The following is a 2,894-nucleotide window of genomic DNA, read 5'->3' as shown; positions in this document are numbered from 1 at the left end:
AGATTTCATATCATATCCTGTCTACTGTAGTAGTATATCCTACGTGCAGTGCAGCGTAGGCCCATTCTTCTCCGACCAACAATACCTGCGCTTTCCATCCTATCATCCTATCCCCGACCTCCCTTGAAACATTTTTTAGCCTCTCATGTCAACCAAAACTTCGAGAGATTTACAGGGATTTTCAGATAAAAATACAGGCAGCAGCAGTAAGTACAGTACTGTTGAAGTAATCTGTAATGGAAGAGGAGGCCTCACCGTGGCGTTGTCTCACTGATGAGAGCTGAGAGAGTGAAGCCATGCGAGGTGGGGGCCCTCGCCGCATAGAGAGGAGCGAGGACAAAAGGCGCCTCACGTCCCCTCCTCTCCGCCTCGCCGATCCCCCACTCTATTACCCGCCCTTTTCTGCTCCGCGCCATCTCCTCCTCTGCTCGCCTCTGCTCCTCCTCGTACAGAGCAAGCTGCGCAGCAGCAGCAGCAAGCAACCAAACGCAGCCCACACAAAGCTTTGTTCTTCTTGCTCTTCTTATACTCGAGCAGCCGCGCATTCTGTGGAGCTCAGAGCGCAGAGCGGCGCCATGGGGAGGCACAAGTTCAGGCTGTCCGACATGATCCCGAACGCGTGGTTCTTCAAGCTCCGCGACATGCGCGCCGCCCGGGGAGGTGCGGGCGCTGGCGGCGGCGGGGCCAGCCACGGTGGGGTGGTCACGCAGTCTTCGGTGGCCGTGTCGCGGGCGGGGAGGGCGTGCCGGCCGCTGCCGAACACGCCCAGGCACGGCGCGTTGTCGCTCCCGCACAGGGCGTCCTACTACTACACGCCGCGGGCCGGCGACCTGCTCGTGGGGTCGCCGCTCCATCCCAAGTGCTCCGACACGCAATTCCCTCCTCTTCAGCTGTCGCCGCCGAGGAAGTCCAGGCGCAGGCACAGGCGGCGGTCCGTCAAGCTGGCGCCGTCCGTCAGCGGCAGCAGCGTCCTGTCCTCGCCGGTGTCCACCGGCTGCCGGTGCGGGCGCAAGCCGGAGCTCGTCGTGGTCGAGGCGCCCGACACCCCACCGTGCCGCCGCGACAAGTTCGTCGGCTACAATGACGACGACGATGACGAGGAAGAGGAAGAGGTGGAATTCAAGAAGCCGACGGTCGCCGTCGCCGCGTGTGACGAGCTCGACGGCAAGGTGATCACCTCCGCCACGGACATCATCATCGACCTGCGGACCGAGAAGAGGCCCGACAAGGTGCTCCCGCCTATCGTGACCAAGCCGGCGAGGAGAGAGCTCGACGGCTGCGATCTGGAGGAGAAACACATCGACGTCGTGAGACGCGCGTCGGCTAAAAAACCCACTCCCCTCCTCGAACAGAGCAAGCCGAGGCGGTCGGTGTCATCCGCGCGCCGCCTCAAGACGCGCGCCAACACCCCGCGTATCGTGGCCAAGAAGTCAAAGCCACCACCACCACCACCACCACCCGCGGCGGCGCGCTCGCCGGCGCCGACGACGAAGCCGCCCCTGGCGGAGAGCTTCGCGGTGGTGAAGTCGTCGCGGGACCCGAGGAGGGACTTCCGGGAGTCCATGGAGGAGATGATCGCCGAGAACGGCATCCGCACCGCCGCCGACCTGGAGGACCTCCTGGCGTGCTACCTGTCGCTCAACGCCGCCGAGTACCACGACCTCATCGTCGACGTGTTCGAGCATATCTGGGCCAACCTCGCGGACATCAAGATGTAGCGGAAGAGCTCAGTCTCAAGCTCACTCGTGCTAGTGCAATGCAATGCAACTCTTGTCTTGCATGGTGAATCCAATGAGTCCCATCGTGCCAAGAGCTGTTGTCTTGAGAATCTTGGTTAGCTCTAGCCTGTTAATGATCCTAAAATTGGGTATGATAAATAGTGTTATCCAGACCTGGGATACTATGCTGTTCTTCTGTCTCTTTACATTTATGGTACTATACTACAGTAGCTAGTATGAAATGTGAGAGGCTAATCCAGGCAAAACAGGGTACTACTAGTACTGTAGAAATCAACTATGGTAAAGACTAAATAGTGGTGTTGATAAATGATAATATTAATGACAAATCTAATGGAGTCAAACAGTAGTATTTCTTCGCTATTGGCTCTGCCTCTTATCTGTAGGATGTAGTAGTGTCCAATGGTACTACACCACTACTGTTGTACGTGATGTAGAGTTGAAGACTTCAGTACAAGTATATGACGACGTGTCAAGTTAGTTGAGCATCCGAGACATTGTGGTGCATGGATTAATCATTAATCAAACCGTAATTTGACAAGCACCTAATTTGGAGTCTTTGATTGATGCTTATTGAATGCGCGCTTAGTGTGGTACCGATGCAATGTACGTACTACCGCATTGCATCCATATTTTATCTTGACACACAGACCAAAGTAATTCTACTTATCATCCATTTAAATATGCTACCAGTTATTTCTCGTAAACAAGCGATTCATTAATATTTACATTTCTCGATACCCATGTAGCCAATCTTGTGTGGAAGAATGGAGAGTCACGCATTAAATCCGAGAAAGTCATTAAGAGGATAGTTTGTTGGATTGAAATATGCCTATCAAAAATAAATTTTTTAGATTTGGAAATATGACTATCAAAAGAAGATGGAGGGAGTAGTATTCATCAATCCAAACCTTGTGGACCCATCGTTTTACGGCATATTTGCATTCGAAGAATAATTTATGAATAAAAATTTTATATATGCATTCTTAGCGATCTAAAAGCAAAGTCTGAAAAATAAACTTCGATGAAAAACCTCTAAAATCAACTCCAAATTTAACGTCGAAAATTCAAATTTTGGCTGATAAGCATAAATATAAGCGAAAAGATGAGACCCTTGCTAAGTTCACGCCTATCTATTTATGAATCTCGACTATTATA

General features: G+C 52.2%; 1 protein-coding gene across 1 annotated transcript; it reads left to right on the top strand.

Moving 5' to 3' along the window:
* Positions 1–296: 296 nt before the first annotated feature.
* Positions 297–2,356, top strand: LOC127766891 (transcription repressor OFP2-like). The gene has a single exon (XM_052292061.1). The coding sequence runs from the start codon at positions 297–299 to the stop codon at positions 1,716–1,718; it is 1,422 nt and encodes a 473-aa protein (XP_052148021.1). The 3' UTR covers positions 1,719–2,356.
* Positions 2,357–2,894: the final 538 nt, after the last annotated feature.

The sequence above is a fragment of the Oryza glaberrima genome, chromosome 1 (assembly GCF_000147395.1).
Source record: "Oryza glaberrima chromosome 1, OglaRS2, whole genome shotgun sequence".
In the NCBI taxonomy this organism is placed as follows: domain Eukaryota; kingdom Viridiplantae; phylum Streptophyta; class Magnoliopsida; order Poales; family Poaceae; genus Oryza; species Oryza glaberrima.
Note: the sequence above shows the minus strand (reverse complement) of the source record. Positions and strands in the feature narration are given on the sequence as shown.

What these genes read in the sequence shown, in the direction of transcription:
- LOC127766891 (XM_052292061.1), top strand. Translation starts at nt 297, where the DNA reads ATGCGAGGTGGGGGCCCTCGCCGCATAGAGAGGAGCGAGGACAAAAGG.